Source organism: Schistocerca cancellata, chromosome 7, assembly GCF_023864275.1.
Source record: "Schistocerca cancellata isolate TAMUIC-IGC-003103 chromosome 7, iqSchCanc2.1, whole genome shotgun sequence".
NCBI lineage: Eukaryota > Metazoa > Arthropoda > Insecta > Orthoptera > Acrididae > Schistocerca > Schistocerca cancellata.
In genome coordinates, this window is record NC_064632.1 from 342569082 (window position 1) to 342587735 (window position 18654).

The following is an 18654-nucleotide window of genomic DNA, read 5'->3' on the forward strand; positions in this document are numbered from 1 at the left end:
GTTATTTTTTGTATTAAATTACTCAGCACACAATAATAAAACCAGTTTGTTAACATATAATATAATGGACAAAGTAACTTTTTCCACAAAAAAATAGTACTTTACAGTTGGAACAATGTAAATGTTACCACTCATGGTAATTCAGTAATTTAGTAGAAAATTACATCTTTTGGAAGTGACTGTTTAAAATCCATATTTTACATAATTCTGTATAAAAATATGTTATTTAACAAAACAATCTGTGTCCAACATTTTCCTCATTTTTTAAAAGTTATTGTTCTCCTTAAGTTTTTGTGAATACATAATTTTTCATTATAATTTCAGAAAGGCGTAGTGTCAATGTATTAATCATCATGAAATGTTATTTTTCTGCACAAAGGTCAGTGTGGGTCCAAAGCAGTTAGTTACCAGTGGCTAATTGCAGCACAAGTGAGAGTTTGTTGAAGTGAATAAACAGAGAAAATTTATCCATATATTACTGTTGGATCTTTTTATTTTTAAAAGTTAACCAATGGTAGTTGTTAAAGAATTCAGCATTATGCAAAAAAGTAATGAAACCAGGATATCTGAAGCAAATATACATGAACAACAATGAACATCGTCATGTGGAGAGGAGGAATGTTTGACACTGAATACTATCTGGAACATTCAATTTTCTATTACCACTATCACTACAAGTACAACAAGGGTTTCTGATGATAGGCCTGTTGCCGCACAGTGGGGAACCCATATAGCAAAGCCATATTAGTTAATCTCCACAGAACAGCAACATTTGGCAGCAGCACTAGAATCCTGACATGTGGAAAGTCACATCTTGACCCCATTGGGTACCAACTCATCATACAAGTGCATCTTGCAAATGTGGGCTCTATAACAAAAGTGCCACAGTGTGGGTACCAGCTGTTGCTTGTCAATAGTCACCAGCATCAGCCACCTTAAGGTGTTAAGAAATGGCCTCAGTGAAATACTCTGGAATTCACACGACTTGAACCAGTCGTAGACCACAGAAACAGAATATTTAGTAGAGATAAGTGGTAAGACAGAACAGTTTCTAACTATAACACTAGCTATGGTCAAAATATCACATCATTTTAATAGGATGAGTAAGTAACTGTATTTGGTCATATCTCAAGACAGAACAATGAAATCAAGAAATAAAAAATTGAACAACACACCAAGTTAATCAATTATGGCTTTGACTTATACGATGTTGTTGACAAATACTGAACAAATGTAAAAATTTCATTTTCATCTAAACTGAACTTACTGAATGATGCTGGGTTGTGGTAGCTGGGACATGCAAGACCAAGATTTGCGAGGAAAGGCACCAGTTCCTGGGTGGAACCCTGATAAACACACTGACCCTCAGCCAATGTATACAGATGGTCAAACATTTCAAAGAGCCGAGCACTCGGCTGATGGATTGTGCATACTATGGTCCGTCCACCACGAGCTAGTGATTTTAGAAGGGATATACACTGGAAGCATGATGAACTGTCCAGACCACTGAAACAGAAGGCATTTATACTTAGAGCAGGAATCATCTTGCAGCAACTTAATGAAATTATTTACTTACTTTAAAAATTAATCTTTACTACACAAATTCAGTATATCAACTTGTCCCACTCTCTTGGTTGTATGTCAAACCAGGAAGGAGCAACTGTTAGTGGTATCATCAAGTACCTGCACTAATCCAGATCACCCCCACATTCCCACTGTCTGGTCACAAAGGACCACTCCTCTCATGACTCTATACCTTCCCTCTCAAACTATGCCACGAGTCTCACTGAGACTTTCACAGACTGAAATTATCCTCTCAATACGGTCCAGAAACAGATCTCCCGTGCCTTGTCTCTGCAGACACCTACCACCTCCCACATATCTACTATCTCCACACAAAGAAGCACTCCTCTCATGACTGAGGACCACACCTCCTCTATGTGGTTAGTAGCAATTTAACCTTTCCATATTGTTGTTATTTCTTCCTGGACTTTCCTTTAAGGTAGGTTTCTATTTACTTTCAAATTAATCAGGATTTCTCACTTATTGCTTTTTGTTAGATGCAGCTTGTTGAAGGTTCTTTATCAGAGAACATAGCTTTGCTCTGAACACTAGACAGGGCAACAACATTTACATGAAAATTGTTTTGTGTCTTATGCTGAGTAAATCACAGTTTAGCTGAACCGGAAATTTATCCTCAGCAAGAGAAAACATAAAATATTAAATGTTCTATTTACCCTGAGCAAAAGAAAACTTCTGGATCCCAAGGAATGTTATGCACATTGTTTCATCTATGTATGATCTTTAATATCTACTTTTGATAGTAGTAGTTACTCTTGCTCATCTGAAATTACATAACAAGAATATTTGTGTGATTAAGACACAATGTTTGCTTTGCTGTTTGTCACTGGATGCATGCATTTTGGCATGTTCAAATACTAGTTAATGATAAAAGGAAGATTAACAAGAATGGAGAAGCCTCACTACATTAGCATATTAAAGTGTGAGAATACATAAACTGACACTTGTTACCTTACTTGATTGGTTGCACATAAGCTATAGATGAGTATTTTTGTATATGGGCACTTGGTTTACCGCATCTCTCCATGTGCTGCTTGTTCTTGTGGATTTGGTCAAGTACAAGTTTACATTCATAAAATTATGAATCATTGTCTAGTGTCAGTGAAAATGTTGCTTCATGAAGTTGTTCAACATTGCACTGTAACAACTCTTTCCTCGCGGATTTTTCTCGAAGTAATTTATTACAATTGTATTGTTATAATTTTCAAAGGATAACTTCATTTTAAGCAGAAATTACAGTATTTTGGTGCTGCTCTCCTAACAAAAATATCACACTAGAAAGTAGTACCTATGTACTGCTTTGACTGTATTGTACCTTGTTGGTTCATCAAAGAACATGATGGGTGGGTTGTTGACCAGCTCTAAGGCAATAGACAACCTCTTCTTCTGGCCACCAGACAGGTTGCTTGTCATTGTCCGCCTATGTTCATGCAGACCCAGGAGCTCCAGGATTTCTTGGATCTATAGAAACACACATGAAACTACTATTTGACATTTGTATGAAAACAGCAAGCTATTAATGTGTTAACACATTCCTAGGAATAGTTCTTGTTTCAATAAAACTCTTATGACCTCAAATGACATACACATACAAACAAAATAAATAATAACATAAAATATGTTATAGTCTATGTTTACTTTCTGTTAAAATAAGTTTTCACACAGTCTGAATGACGTAATTGCCAATACCCACAGCATTTTACTATATTGAATTATATTCTGGGGTAACGTGCCATCTAGTTGAATCATTTTCTTAACTTAGAAAAAAGTGCAATGCAACCAGCTCGATTAACAGTCTTGCAAATCTCTCTTTGAAAAGCTGTTATTCCTTCAATTTCCCTGTGTGTATTTACTAAAAATTTTAAGTATGTTAGAAAGAATTAAAAAGACATAAATAAAAAAAATTAATACCCATGAGTAAGATACGAGGCAAAAGAAAAAGTTATTTGCCTAGCCAATAAGGACATCGTCTTGTAAAACTTCCACTACAAATAATATGATACAAATTTAAAGTAGCCTTCCACCGAATAAGATAAAAATAACTTCATCATTCTCACTTTTTGTAAATTTCTAAGGGCATTCTTGCTAGATCACTGCTTCTATTCCGTAGGAGAATTTTCAGAACATGTGAAATACAAGGGACTTTAAATAAGACAGTGCACCTGCTACAAGCCCTTTTTACAAATAAAGCAAAACATTCACTTATTTGCTGAAATATAACTGTTTCTGTACTTTATGTAACAGCGTATGTATGTACGTGTGCACACATTTATTCACAATATTCATACTGTTTCCCAAAACCCGGAAAAATTTTTTGGATGAATAAAAACTAATGTAATTTCATTTATGTTTGCAAAATCTTATAATGAAGCAAGCTTAATGGCTTTATTATCAACAGCCACAATTGCAACAACTGAGATTTCGAAACTCTTCATGTAACTAATATAGTATACTAGCTGTAACCTTGACTGCACTAACATGTCAGTAGTTTTGGTATGACGAGTGATGGCGAGTAATTAGGCTATTGTTTGTGCAATAATGTCAGCTGCTCTCATGTGTCTGTCTGTTCAGGTAAGCATAGACCATGATGTGTGCCCTCACCCAACTGCCCCAATGCACAACACAGTGGCACATGCACACTGCCAAGTGGTGGTGGTGGTGGTGGTGGTGTGTGTGTGTGTGTGTGTGTGTGTGTGTGTGTGTGTGTGTGTGGAGGGACATGGGCCTCTACACATTATACAACACATACATTATGCAACAGATTTAATAATTTTTTATCATGGTTTGTGTTCACTGATGTAAAAAAAAAAAAATGTTATATTCTTTACTTGACCCTCTTAGGGGTTGCTTTTTTTTTTCTTTCTATTGTAGCCATTGTTCTTTCACCGGCTTCAGGCTACCTCCACACCAAATTTTGTCAAAATTCATTCAGCGGTTTAGTCATGAAAACTTACGAGAGAGAGTTACTTTTTTACTTGTAATATTAGTATGGAAATGTGGATAATATTAACTTTTAATTATATTTCTTGTGTTTAGAAATGACTTTAATTAAAAACACTTTTTATAAGCATATAGCTTTATCTGGCCACAGTACTAAATGCTTCAAAGCAGCTACTTTAAAATACAACAGCAAACAAGTTGCAGGGAGAATATTACTCACCACATCCCGTTTCTCATCACTCTTCATATCATTACCAAGTTTCAGGCCTGTTGCTACATTCATGGCTTCTTCAACTGATAAGTTTGCGTGTAGTTGATTGTCCTGCATGATGTAGCAAGAAAGCTTTCGGAAACTGCTCAGATTTCGTTCCTCACCATTTATGGTGATTGAACCTTTCATCCCAGAAGTCCTGCAAAATGAATTATATGCATAAGCATTTAAAGCATTTTAGATATGCATCGTAACAGTCTTACTTTCATTATCCCCAAAACAATCCTCTTTAGTCAGTGTATTAATAAGACAATGTGTGTAAATTATTACTTTCATTCTTGTATAATAGTAAGTTGACCCAACTTAATAAATTTTTTATTTTATTTAATTTGGAGATTATGAGCACAGTGCTGAGAAATTTTGTACCCTTTCATACTCATAGAAGTCTAAGACTTTTTCAAAAATGCCTAGCTTCATTTTGAAACCCTGAAATTAAAAATGGCTTCCACATTATTCCTCATTCAGCAGCGTAAGGAAATCATGATAATTAGATTTCATTATATGCTTAATATGTGTGTTTGATTTACAAATAGATTTTGTCAAAGACATCTGAGTGTGGTCATTATCATAGAATAAACCCACAGATTTTTTGCTGAATCAGTTTCAGGTAACTCTAGGAGCTACTTATAAGTGCCAGAATATGATTTGGACAGATTTTATGAGATATTGTAAACTAACTGTGGTTCTTTTTCACAAGGTAAGAGGCCAGATACCAGCCATTGTGTAGCATGCTTCAGGTTTATATAAACTGGATATGAAAATGAACAGGCATATCAGAAAGTAGTTTACAAGTTAGCAGCTAGCTGCCAATGGCAAAATATATTAGGGCACTGGGCACTGCATTCATACTCATTCCTCTGTAGAATATAATTACCAGATGGCACCAGGGACATGACAGTCTCTTGCTACATCCGGACACTGCCAATCTTGATGCAGCTATCATAAAACACAGTCTTCTTATTAGTGTGTTGACAAATAAAAAATTACTTTTTACATGCCTTTGTATGCATCCTAATCTCTCCCATATTAGACATATGATGATGGCTGCAGAACTGTTATGCAGTTTTATTTGAATACTGTTTCTTTGTATTTACCTAATGGGGTTTCACAACAGCTGTGGTGCCGCCTTTTTTTCCCCCAAAGATTCTTATTCAAGTTCTATGAGCAGCTCTGAAGGAAGCAAGACAATGTCAACAATGAGGTCGTTAGAGATGGAGCACAAGTTTGGAATGATTCAAGGATGGGGAAAGAAATCAGCCATGCCCTTTCAAAGGAACCATCCCAGCACTCATCAGGAGTGATTTAGGGAAATAACAGGAAACCTAAATCTGGATGGTCAGTTGCAGATTAGAACTGTTGTCCTCCCAAATGCGAGTCCAGTGTGCTGATCACTGCACCTCATCATTCGGTCTGAGTAGCTGTGTTACATTTTTGTATGGGCTGTACCGATCTACTATGATCCTGAATGTTTCATTCAATGCCTGATATCATGCCTAATTGCTAAGTACTCTAAATTCTGGAGCTGTACTCTAGAACTGATCACATTGTGTTTTGGATGTACCAAGAAGGTTAATGAATAAAATCTACACTATGGATGTGACAGATCCATGCAGTTCAAGTAATATCAAAATGGAATGTCATTACCCTGCAAAACAAGTATTTCAGTAGTATTAATGATGGTGTAAGTGACTTCCATAGCAGTAAATGTCATTATTGTTTCAAATCCAGTCTCTGGACAACATGGCTTTGAGGAAAGAGTAGAACTAGCACCATCTCATTGTTTGAAACATGTTTAACGGGATTCAGCTTGAGAGATCAAGTCACTGTATCCCCTCCGCCCCATAGTGTGGTCCAATAATGACACCAGGGCCCACGTTGGAAAGTTTGGAAGTTATAAGAAATATAGCCTGCACAGATATAAACACTATACATTACTGTCTGTGTTGTCACTCTGAGAGTAGGTTCACCTGCCACTGCATCAGCACAAACTGTTACACAACTGTTTTTTCCGAAACTGTCCTGTAACTAATATTAAATCAGAATATAAAAACCCATTAGATTATATTAGTACAATATTGTCAGCAGTTAATTATTTTAATTTACATTTTTATTCAGATTTGCATGGTATATACAATATGAATCCATTCAGAAGCACACTGGGATGAGCGCCAGCCCCCAGGCGAGCAGCAAGGCTACATAGATAGAGGGACCAACTTTGGTTGAATTCTCAGAAGGGCATACCAGGCTGCAGAACAAAGCCACTCACTTGACCAGACTTCCCTTTTGAGTTGCCACCACTGGACTCTGGGCACCCCACAAGCAACAAAGACATGGTATAAGATTAGATTCAGGTTAGACAACCCAATACCCCTTGCAAAACTCAGCCAGCCTTCATGTAATTGCTGTCTGACAATAGAAAGACATATGAAAATAACAAACTGGTGACACATGAGTCTATTTATTTTCCAGTTACAAAGTAAAGTTTGTGGTGTGGTAACCCACATTGAGTAGCATGCTTTGAATGTAATTTTATCAATCCTAAACAAAAACTGTGAAAAATGGGTCTTTTCCGGCAGTGGATTGGGGAAGACTCCAGTATCACAACAGATGGGAGAGAGATTTTTTGCCACCCTGTCAAGAACAGGTAAGCAAACACAGGTTATTTTTAACATTCATTTTATCTACCACTCTTCTTGCTAGTCTTCTTCCCTCATATTTTCAAATCAAAATTTAAATTTAGTTTACTGATGTGCATATGCTATTTGACTGAATGGACATTTTACATGACCGTGTTGTTATTTTTTTTAGTTACTGTCATGTTCTTAGTGTTTGTTTTAATTTTAGTACACCAAGATAAAGTCACATTTCCTTCAATACTAAGATTCCACAGTTCACATTACGAATGTCACTACAAAGAAGAACAAAAAACAGACTCTGTGACAAGTTGTACAGTGAACAGCTTAGACTAGTGTGAAGCTTTGGTATTGGTTAACGTGCCATGGAATGTGCTAAAGGACCCTATTTTAATGGCTTCCTGGAGAGTCTCATTGTCTCTGTTAAGACATGTACTCGTGATTCATCTTGTCCAACTCTTTACCCAGGAGGAGGCGGCGTTTTCCCGGTGCTGTCGAATCTAATATCCCCAACATGACATTAGCTATAAATTTGCCATAACAGGCAGTACTCTCATCAACTGAAAACCACATATAGTCGTCACTAATATCTATCAGCAATAGCCTTTCCATACAACTGTTTCAAATAATTTTTTCATGGTGTCAACTCATCTGGTATACACTGGTCAATGGAAAACCACGCCAATGGTGACATCAGGGCATCTATCAAATGATGCTGTGTTTATGGTTAGTCCGACATCCACAATTTCTCTGTACTCAGTCACAGATAGTGCAGTATGGTACAGAGAAGATGCCTCCAGACTCTCTGCAGTGGAGGGTCATTAGAATAATGGAAGCACAACAGTCGCAAACTGATGTGGCCCAGTGGCTCAATTTGAATCGTTCTGCTGTTTCTCGGATGTGTTTATAGAGATCGAAACTGTAGGGCATACCACATGTGACATCAGAAAGAGAGAACATCAGGGCACGATGGTACTGCCTTAGTACTGTACATCAACTGGCAGCTGCCTTCACAGAATCCACTGAACGTGTTGTATCAATGCAAACGATATAGAGAATGCTTTGACAGAGTGGCCTTTATTATTGGAGACCTGCTGTATTTGTGCCTCTGATGCATTTTCATGAAAGGAAACATCTAGAATGGAGCCGTCCACATCCACCTGGACAGTCAAACAGTGGGCCCATGTTCTTTTCACAGATGAGTCCCGATCTGGTCTGGAGAGTGGTTCTCGACGGATTGGAAACTGAAGGGAATGTGGAACACAATTTCGAGACTCTAACATGGTGGAAAAAGACCGATATTGAGGAGGATCATTAATGATGTGGGCAGGGATAATCTTGATCACTCGAACATCTCTTCATGGAATTGTACAAGTGAGTCGGAAAGGTGTAAGTGCTGACAGGTATTGTGACTAGTTCTTTGGGCCTCATGTACATTTGCTGTGAGGCAGTGGCGGATACACAAAAACCTCAAGGAGGGGGTGCTAAAGATATCTTGAGTTTTTTACTTTTACTGTAATAAAAAATTACCCAGTTTTATTTAAACTGATTATACACATGTACAAGACAATGCCATCTTATGATATAAAAAAATTACAGTTGAAGTTCTCTTCCTTAAATGATGAATTCCATGCGCCTATTCTTCCTGGCAAACTGGTTAATTACATTATCAATAGGACAATCAACGTCAGGGTGAGTGTTCAACAGAGCTAAGCCATTAAGTTGATCCTCCTCCATCGCTGACCTCAGCCATTTGTTAGTTATCTATGAGCCAGACAGAAATGTATAGAATACGATGATGCGGACGCGCGTGCTACATAGGAAAGTGCGACTACTTGATAACTTGATTCAGTCGAGTCGACTGACGAAAGGAATGAACAGTGTGCGGGCTGACTGGCGGGGGCAGTGCAGGTGGCAATGCGTGAGGCCTCGCAAGGGTGGGGGAGGGGGGCAGGTGGGGGCACCCCCCCCCCCCATATGTGTCCGCCAATGCTGTGAGGTGCTGTGCACCCAGTCTTCATACTGATGGACGATAATGCTCGACCTCATAGAGCACGAACAGTTGATGTTTTCTTGGAAATGGAAGATACTGCAAGCATGGTGTGGCCTGCTCGCTCTCCTGATTTGAATCTCATAGAGCATGTCTGGGTTACTGCCTCATCATGACATTGATGACGTTATTCACAGCATGCTCCGTCGTTGCAAGGCCTGTATTGCTGCCAGTGGTGGTCACACCCCATAGTGACCACATTAACCAGTTGTCCGAATGTGTGAGCAAATCTGCTAAGCTGGAAGAAACGAAGAACATTTTCGTCTAGTGTTACGCATGTTGCAGCTGTTTACATTCTGTATTCTTTACACTGTTTCTACTTTGCTATCACCTGTTTATACTGTTCTGTGGCAATATAAGCGCAAATTTGCAAAATTTCCGTTTGTTACTTTAATTTTAGACACCGGTGTGTAAAGAAAATATCGAGTGAATTTACCAGGATAATTCTAAACCACTCCAGGAAGTATCATCAACTCTAGCAGAGGACGAACAAGCGTAATGTAGGCAGTCTCTGTAGTAGACCGTTGCGGCTTCTAAGAGTTGTACCAAAAAAAAAACGTTGTCTTTGTTTTGCCTTCCCCACAACTTTATTTATGTGGTCAGTCCACATACTGCTAACGCCACAGTGCTGTCTCGTTGCAATAATGTCGCGTAATGCTGCAATTGGCTACACGAAAGGTGTAGCGGAATCACAGAGAATCCGTCGACAAGTGGATGAGATTTCTGTAATGAATAGAAAATGAATACCCCAGACTCCGGAAGAGGGAAAGATCAGGGGGGGGGGGGGGGGGGGTGTGATACACCCTCTTGCGGACGCCTACGCTCTTAGTCTAAACCATTTGTACGTAAGTTCAAATCTCGAGAGCTTTTGGATATCAAAATGGTTCAAATGGCTCTGAGCACTATGGGACTTTACATCTGAGGTCATCAGTCCCCTAGAACTTAGAACTACTTAAACCTAACTAACCTAAGGACACCACACACATCCATGCCCGAGGCAGGATTCGAACCTGTGACCGTAGCGATCGCGCGGTTCCAGACTGAAGGGCCTAGAACCGCTTGGCCACAACAGCCGGCAGCTTTTAGATGCCACCTCATGGATTAGGAAATGAGATACTGCGAGTAGATAAGTTTCTGCTATTTGGGCAGCAAAGTAACTGACGATGGGCGACATAGAATGCATACAAAAAACTAACTGCCAATAGCAAGAAAGGCTTTTCTGAAAAAGAAAATAGATTTAGTAAATTTAAAACTTAAATTTTTTCACTAAGACTTCTCCGAGTGAATGTATGTATGGAATGTAGCCCTGCACGGATTATAAACTGTTCACACAAGAAGAGAATAGAAGCTTTTAAAATGCGGTGCTAAAGAAGAATGCTGAAGACTATATTTAGATGGATAGGTCGAATAACTAAGGAGGAGGTACTGGACCAAACTGAACAGAAAATAGATTTATGGCACAACTTGACTAAAAGAAGGGATCGATTCAGAGTGCACATTCTGTGCTATAAAGGGATCACCAATTTTGTAGTTGGAGGAAGTGTGAGAGGTAAAAACTGCAGCTATGCAAAGAGGAGAAAGCTTGAACGGGATACGCTAACGTGTAGAGCTGCATGAAACCAGTCTTTGGAATGGAATCCACAACTAGACACACTTATATTTTATCATGATCAACGTGCAGATTACTGCCCGTGGGCAGCAGACCTACATTTAGACCACTTACGCACCTGTCTACTGTGTTCGGGCTTGACGTGACATGTGGAATAAAAGCTATAAACATGGTCTTTACGGGCTATGCGAAGTGGAGCACACTGTTAAAACGTTTCTCATTATTAACTGAAGGCAAGTATTAATTTTAAGACGTGAGCGATGCACTATATTAGTATAATACTCTGAGGTGACAAAAGTCGCGAGGTCAGCGATATACCGGATGATCAAAAAGTCAGTATAAATTTGAAAACTTAATAAACCACTGAATAACGTAGAGAGAGAGGTAAAAATTGACACACATGCTTGGAATGATATGGGGTTTTATTAGAACAAAAAAAAAAGTTCACGAAATGTCCGACAGGTGGCGCTGGACAGCAAAACGTCAGTGACTGCGCATGACAAGCAGTCGCAGCATGTTGACGTTACCTGAAAAGGCCCTTTTAGTGAAGCTGTATTATCAGAATGGGGAATGTGCTATTTCAGGAGGAGGAGGAGGAGGAGATTAGTGTTTAACGTCCCGTCGACAACGAGGTCATTAGAGACGGAGCGCAAGGTCGGGTGAGGGAAGGATGGGGAGGGAAATCGGCCGTGCCCTTTCAAAGGAACCATCCCGGCATTTGCCTGAATCGATTTAGGGAAATCACGGAAAACCTAAATCAGGATGGCCGGAGACGGGATTGAACCGTGCTATTTCAGCGTTACGATCCTATCGCCATAGGAAGGGGATTCGAACGAGTAAATGTCCGTTGACAAATGCAGCTGTGGCGAGAATGATTTCGAAGTTCGAAGCCACGGGTTGTTTAGACTATAGACCCCGTAGTGGCCGACCGAGTACAAGGCGGAATGCTGCTGAGACAGTTCAGGAAGAAATGAGGACTGTAGCGGGTTCGTCTATGCACGGGAAAGTCAGCGCTCGTGCAGTCGCACGTCGCACCGGCATTCCATACACTACTGTTTGGTTGGCACTTAGGCTTACCCTCCGATGCTATCCGTACAAAATCCATCGGCATCATGAACTCTTACCTGGCGATTTAGTGAAGCGGAGGGCATCTGCGGTGTGGGCGCTTCAAAAGATGGCGGAAGATGATGATTGGTTGAGTAACGTGTAGTGGACCGACGAAGCTCATTTCACGGTCCGAGGGTCTGTCAACGCCCCCACAACTGCAGAATTTTGGCTACCGAAAATCCTAGGACTGTCGTGGAAACTCCACTGCACGACGAGAAAGTCACGGTATGGGTTGGATTTACCACATCTACCATTATCGGGCCTTTTTTCTTCGAGGAAATGTGTGGTTCTGGTTTTGTAACTGCTACCGTGACGGGTGAGAGGTACGCCGATATGTTACAGAATCGCATCATCCCCAGCCTGGCTGATAAACGCCTGCTGGAACGGACGATGTTTATGCACGATGGCGCTCCACCCCATATTGCTAGACGCGTGAAAGATCTCTTGCGCGCGACGTTTGGTGATGATCGTGTGCTCATCCGCCACTTTCGTCATGCTTGGCCTCCCAGGTCCGTGCGATTATTGGCTTTGGGGTTACCTGAAGTCGCAAGTGTATCGTGATCGACCGACATCTCTAGGGATGCTGAAAGACAACATCCGACGCCAATGCCTCACCATAACTCCGGACATGCTTTACAGTACTGCTCACAACATTATTCCTCGACTACAACTATTGTTGAGGAATGATGGTGGACATATTGAGCATTTCCTGTAAAGAACATCGTCTTTGCGTTGTCTTACTTTGTTATGCAAATTATTGCTATTCTGATCAGATGAAGCGCCATCTGTCGGAAATTTATTGAACGTTTGTATTTTTTTGGTTCTAAGAAAACCCCATGTCATTCCAAGCATGTGTTTCAATTTGTACCTCTCTATCTACATTATTCCGTGATTTATTCAGTTTTCAAATTTATATTGACTTTTTGATCACCCGGTACATACAGATGGCGGTAGTATTTTAAGGTATAAAAGGCCAGTGCATTGGTGGAGCTGTCATTTGTATTCAGGTCCGACTCGATTATGGCCGCACGACGGGCATGGAACACTCAGCTTCGGAAATCGTTAGGGAATTCCATATTCCGAGGTCCACAGTGTCAACAGTGTGCCGAGGATACCAAGTTTCAGTCATTACCTGTCACCGTGGGCATAGCAGCGGCCGATGGCCTTCACTTACCGACCGAGAGCAGCGGCTTTTGTGTAGAGCTGTCAGTGCTAACAGACAAGCGACACTGCGTGAAATAACAGCGGAAATCAATGTGGAACGTACGATGAACGTATTCGCTATGACAATGCGGCGAAATTTGGCGTTAATGGGCTATGGCAGTAGGCGATCGACGCGAATGCCCTTGGTAACAGCACGACATCGCCTGCTGCGTCTCTCTTGGTCTCGTGCCCTTATCGGTTGGACCCTAGGTGGCTAGAAAAAAGAGCTGATGGTAGGGTTGGAGTGTGGCGCAGACTGCATGAAGCTATGGACCCAAGTTGTCAACAAGGCACTGTGCAAGCTGGTGGTGGCCCCATAATGGTGAGGGGTGTGTTTACATGGAATGAATTGGGTCCTAGTCGAACTGAACTGATCATTATGTTCGACTACTGGGAGATAAAACTGTAACCATTCATGGACTTCATGTATCGAAACAACGATGGAATTTTTATCAATTATGGACAACTATATAGGCAGCATGGCTCAGTATTTCTGCGGGGGGACTTCCAACGACTTGTTGAGTCAATGCCACGTCAGGTTGCTGCACTACGGCAGGTAAAAGGAAGGTCCGATACGATATTAAGGGGTATCCTATGACTTCTGCCATATCAGTGAATGCGCAGCACTACAATTAACGTAATATCTACGTGATTCCAATGTTATTGTGTGAAAGTGTAACACAGAACGTTTGAAATTTGGAAATTTGTGGTAAGGTCTTATGGGGCCAAACTGCTGAGGTCATCGGTCCCTAAGCTTACACACTACTTAATCTAACTTAAACTAACTTACGCTTAAGTCAACACACACACACACACACCCATACCCGAGGGAGGACTCGAACCTCCGACGAGGGGAGCCGCGAGGACCGTGACAAGGTGCGTAAGACCGCGCGGCTACCCCGCGTGGCATAAATGTACGGGTGTGTTTGAGTGAACTGCCAGTCAATGCATTCTTATTGATGGTATGTTTAAATGCCGATAAAATTTATACATGACAGTCTGATTAATTTCGTCCAATTTATGCAGGTTCTCAAACTTTTGTGTGTATCTAACTATTGGTACATCCGTTGGTTATTTTTGCATTACATGTCGTCTATGGTGCGCGTTAGGGGCCTTATTGAGGCAACATGTAGTTCCCGGGCGGATACCGAGAAAACCCGAAAAACTTTGTTTTTGGATACCAAAACTGAGCCGCGCCGTTACGCACAGCAAATGGTTGAAATCCTTAAGTTATATTCCTAAGATCCGGATATCGAAAAACCTTGAAAATTTTCTTGATATCTTCTGTCCGTTTCCGAGATACAGATGTTTAAAGTTACTCTGCTATCACACGTAAAATAAGCTCGTTATTATCCGGCGCGAAGCGAAAAAGTACTATAGAAAGTGACGTAAATTAGTAAATATGCGTAAACTATAAAGTGTCTGCCTTATCATCAGAAGGGTTCTCGTAACCCCATGCTGTAGTACGGAGGCACATGCACTTAATATTCGGTCTGAGAGGTAAAATTAATTCTGCATTATTCCAGATTCACGTAAGTAAACTATCAAAATTTTACTGACCCACATAGTTCTTTTGATATGAGTGACACGCCCTGGCCGCGTGGAGTTGCCGCGCGGTTTGAGGCACAATTTCACGGATTGCGCGGCGCCTCCCGCCGAAGGTTCGAGTCCTCCATCGGGCACGTGTGTGTGTGTTGTTCTTAGCATAAGGTAGTTTAAGTAGTGTGTAAGTCTAGGGACCGATGACCACAGCAGTTTGGTCCCTTACGAATTAACACACATTTGAACATTTGACGCGCCCTGCCATAGCAGGCGAAAGAGGGGAACCAGCGGGAAAATGGTCCTATCGTAGCATAAAAAGGTGAATACGTTCCTGTTTTAAAAGAGTCTGCCTGAAAAGTGGGGTACCAGCTGCTCATTCTGCATTCCTCAGCATCTTTAAAAATTCTCCCATAAATTTGTGCATGTAAACATATTGGCGCTTTTTTATGCTGAGAGAGAAGTGGACTATGGTAGGGAGGGACAGACGGAAAAGTAATAAATGCTGGAAAATAGTGGCTGGTGAATGTGGTTTAGAAAGAGCGAGGGAGACTATTGGCAAAAAAAATGTTCAAATGTGTGTGAAATCTTATGGGACTTAACTGCTAAGGTCATCAGTCCCTAAGCTTACACACTACTTAACCTAAATTATCCTAAGAACAAACACACACACCCATGCCCGAGGGAGGACTCGAACCTCCGCCAGGACCAGCCGCACAGTCTATGACTGCAGCGCCTGAGACCGCTCGGCTAATCCGGCGCGGCGACAATTGGCAGAGTGAGAGAAAGAGACGGACAAAGTGGCAGTGGAACACAGTTGACAGTGAAAGAACAGTGCTAGGAAAAGAGTGAAGGAGACAGTGCCAGTGGGAGAGGAATAAAGAGAAGGAGAACGTGGGAGCGGATGAGAGCCAGTGATAATGATAGACAGAGTTGATAACAAAGACAACGATGGGAAGAGAGATAGTGCAGTGAGGAGAGACAGCAGCAGTGGGAAGGAATAAATGAGTTGGTAGTACTAAGAGGGAGCAAGACGCTGACTGTGGCAATGAGAGGAGGCAGTAAATGGAAGGACAGAAAGAAGGAGACTGTGGCTATGAGACAGGTGACAGTGAAATTTAGAGAGACACAAAGAGATAATGACAATGACTTGCGCTGAAAGAGTGAGCAAGAAAGAGCAACTGCGAGTAGACGTGTGCGAGCAGCTTACGGCGATGGACTAGTGGGTGTGAGTGAATTACACTACTGGCCATTAAAATTGCTACACCACGAAGATGAGGTGCTACAGACGAGAAATTTAACCGAAAGGAAGAAGATGCTGTGATATGCAAATGATTAGCTTTTCAGAGCATTCACACAAGGTTGGCGCCGGTGGCAACACCTACAACGTGCTGACATGAGGAAAGTGTCCAACCGATTTCTCATACACAAACAGCAGTTGACCGCCGTTGCCTGGTGAAACGTTGTTGTGATGCCTCGTGTAAGGAGAAGAAATGCGTACCATCACGTTTCCGACTTAAAGGTCGGATTGTAGCCTATCGCGATTGCGGTTTATCGTATCGTGACATTGCTGCTCGCATTGGTCGAGATCCAATGACTGTTAACAGAATATGGAATCGATGGGTTCAGGAGGGTAATACGGAACGCCGTGCTGGATCCCAACGGTCTCGTATCACTAGCAGTCGAGATGGCAGGCATCTTATCCACATGGCCGTAACGGTTCGTGCAGCCACGTCTCGATCCCTGAGTCAACAAATGGGGACGTTTGCAAGGCAACAACCATCTGCACGAACAGTTGGACGACGTTTGCAGCAGCATGGACTATCATCTCGTAGACCATGGCTGCTGTTAACCTTGACGCTTGATCACAGACATGAGCGCCTGCGATGGTGTACTCAACGACGAACCTGGGTGCACGAATGGCAAAACGTCATTTTTTCGAATGAATTCAGGTTTTGTTTACAGCATCTTGATGGTCACATCCGTGTTTGGCGACATCACCGTGAACACTCATTGGAAGCGTGTATTGGTCATCGCCATACTGGCCATATGGCCATCGCCATACCCGGCGTGATGGTATGGAGTGCCATTGATTACACGTCTCGGTCACCTCTTGTTCGAACTGACGGCACTTTGAACAGTGGACGTTACATTTCAGATGTGTTACGACCCGTGGCTCTACCCTTCATTCGATCCCTGCGAAACCCTAAATTTCAGCAGGATAATTCTCGACCGCATGTTGCAGGTCCTGTACGGTCCTTTCTGGATCCAGAAAATGTTCGACTGCTGCCCTGGCCCGCACATTCTCCAGATATCTCACTAATTGAAAACGTCTGGTCAATGGTGGCCGAGCAAGTGGCTTGTCGCGATACGCCAGTCACTACTCTTGATGAACTGTGGTATCGTGTTGAAGCTGCATGGGAAGCTGTACCTGTACACCCCATCCAAGCTCTGTTTGACTCAATGCCCATGCGTATCAAGACCGTTATTACGGCCAGAGGTGGTTGTTCTGGGTACTGATTTCTCAGGATGTATGCACCCAAATTGCGTGAAAATGTAATCACATGTCAGTTCTAGTATAATATATTTGTCCAATGAATACCCGTTTATCATCTGCATTTCTTCTTGGTGTAGCAATTTTAATGGCCAGTAGTGTACTTATGGGAGTGAGAGGTGAGTTGCAAGTTGCATGTTACATAGAGTTCGAATATGTTCGCATACCAAAAGTTTTGGGAGACATTTTAAAAGTGCTGAGGAAGGTGGAATGAGACAGCCGGTACACCACTTTTCAGTGATAGTGTTTTGAAACAGGAGCGTATTGGCCTTTTTGTGCTCCGATAAGAGCATTTTTCCGCTGGTCATATCTATGGTCTACGCAGCAGTCGAAGATAGAGCGCTGAGTACTGACTTGTAGCCGGTGAGGATGTTGAGGAGCGTGCTCTTGCCGGCGCCGGACGGGCCCATGATGGCCGTCAGCTCGCCCGAGCGCAGCCTGCCGCTCACCGACCGCAGGATCGTCTTCTCCTCTGCAACAAAAACGACGACTCCCGTCACAAGCTGTCTCACTACCTTGAGTAATAACAATAAGACGGGGATCTTCAATATTCACGACGTTTGCCAGACCGGGACCTGGTCATAATTTTTTAATTATCATCAAAAGTAAACCACAAGGCAAAAAGAACTGGAAACCTGGCCAGGGTGCCAACATAGTCGTGTTTACGTCTGAGAAGAAGGGAACTGACTTCAACAAACCGCCTGCAGACGAATTCGATCCATCAACTGATCGCAATGTTGGTTTCAATCTATCATGCGAGGACTATCGGTAAGCATGCGACAACATGCGCTGCCTAATATGTTCCAAAACGTCGCGCGTAAAAACGGGATTTTTCCGGGACTCATACCTGGGATTCTATTAATAATAGAAAGGTAGGGTCAAGTATTTTGGATAGCCCCTGGGCTAGGGATCATTTGTATATCAAACAGCGTACACTCCAGCACTCTTACACGTTAAGTGTTCACATGCTACAGGTGTATATGCCAATTCACTTCATATAACAAAAATTAAACATCCACTGGCGCTATTATTTGGCAATACTTTTCGCAGACTATCACTGTGTGTGGCAATACCTATGCTCGGAGTCGATAAAAAAAAAATCTGAGCCCCTATTCAATATTCCGTAAGTACTTCACAAATCCAGCTCATGTATATCGTCAATGAAAC

The 18654-nt window shown here is 41.7% G+C and overlaps 1 protein-coding gene across 2 annotated transcripts in view; it reads right to left on the reverse strand.

Annotated features, from left to right (window-relative positions):
* The window catches only part of LOC126091891 (ATP-binding cassette subfamily G member 4-like), a 311475-nt gene that overhangs the window by 13099 nt on the left and 279722 nt on the right, over nt 1–18654 (reverse strand). For both annotated transcript variants that reach the window (XM_049907187.1, XM_049907186.1), the window contains 4 exons: nt 17842–17959; nt 4742–4931; nt 2897–3042; nt 1268–1506 (listed from right to left, as the gene is read on the reverse strand). In XM_049907187.1, coding sequence (XP_049763144.1) covers nt 1268–1506; nt 2897–3042; nt 4742–4931; nt 17842–17959 — 693 coding nt within the window. The remainder of the gene's footprint in view (nt 1–1267; nt 1507–2896; nt 3043–4741; nt 4932–17841; nt 17960–18654) is intronic.